Here is a 1,253-nt window from a genome sequence, read left to right as displayed (position 1 = left end):
ACACACACACACACACACACACACACACACAACAACAACAACAACAACAATTTTTTCTTTAAAATTGCAAAAAAACAACCAAATTAAGCAGACAAAATATGGACTCACCCGCAGCAAACATCACGCCCACGCATGTGCTGAGTATGGCAGCCGTGTTGGCGCGGGGAACCCGGAAGTCGGACTGCCAGTCCAGGAACATGGCGGACAGAGAGATTGGCACAGACATAGACAGGCCGAACGTGATTGTGCCGCACACGAACAGGGGTACGCGCGCTAGCCAGCTGGGCCACCGGCTTCTTCTTCTTCTTCCAGTAGGGCGAGGGGGATGATGAGACGGTGCTGGTGGTGGTGGGGAGGCGCGAAGTGAAGAAGGAGGGGGAGGGCGAGGAGGGGGAGGTGAAGGAGAGGAACGAGGGGTAGAAGAAGGAGGAGGAGGACGAGGAGGTGGAGGTGAGCTAGAGGAACGAGGTGAAGATAGAGGAGGAGGGGGAGGTGAGGGAGAGGAACGAGGTGGAGAAAGAGGGAAAGGAGGAGGTGAAGGAGAGGAACGAGATGGAGAAGAAGGAGGAGGAGGACGAGGAGGAGGTGATTGAGAGGAACGAGGTGAAGAAAGAGGAGGAAGGGGAGGCGAGGGAGAGGAACGAGGTGGAGAAAGAGGAAGAAGGGGAGGAGAGGGAGAGGCATGAGGTGAAGAAGGAGGAGGAGGACGAGGAGGAGGAGACGAACCGGTAGGAGTGGGGCTATTAGTTTCAGGAGTAGGGGTTGTAGTAGTTGTAGATGTAGTGGAAGGAGGGGAGGTAAGCGTAGAATTAGTAGTCACAGAAAGATGCTCTGTAGGGTCTGCAGAACTTGTAGAACAGGTCTCTGGATTCATGTCCACGACACTGGCTTCGGTAGGCATAGTTGCAAACTCAGTGGTAGGCATAGTCGCAGGCTCAGTGGTAGGCGTAGTCGCAGGCTCAGTGGTAGGCGTAGTCGCAGGCTCAGTGGTAGGCATAGTCGCTGGCTCAGTGGTAGGCATAGTCGCTGGCTCAGTGGTAGGCATTGCGGTAGGCATCCGGGGACAGTGGTATTAATGTATATTTTCGGCAATGGAGCCACATCTGTGGTGGGGATGGGCTGAACACTGTTTGAAAACAAAAGTATATAACATACATGAAAGTATATAACATACATGAAAGTATATAACATACATGAAAGTATATAACATACATGAAAGTATATAACATACATGAAAGTATATAACATACATG

The 1,253-nt window shown here is 51.6% G+C and overlaps 1 protein-coding gene across 1 annotated transcript in view; it reads right to left on the bottom strand.

Annotated features, from left to right (window-relative positions):
* LOC101862066 overlaps window positions 1-445 on the bottom strand; it is a gene marked incomplete in the record, with an annotated part of 22,038 nt that extends 21,593 nt beyond the window's left edge. The window contains 1 exon segment of the mRNA XM_013087885.2: window positions 109-445. Coding sequence (XP_012943339.1) covers window positions 109-226 — 118 coding nt within the window.
* Window positions 446-1,253: the final 808 nt, after the last annotated feature.

The sequence above is a fragment of the Aplysia californica genome, unplaced genomic scaffold (genome assembly GCF_000002075.1).
Source record: "Aplysia californica isolate F4 #8 unplaced genomic scaffold, AplCal3.0 scaffold00652, whole genome shotgun sequence".
Classification (NCBI taxonomy): domain Eukaryota; kingdom Metazoa; phylum Mollusca; class Gastropoda; order Aplysiida; family Aplysiidae; genus Aplysia; species Aplysia californica.
The sequence above is the reverse complement of the archived record's forward strand: the minus strand, read 5'-3'. Positions and strand labels throughout refer to the sequence as shown.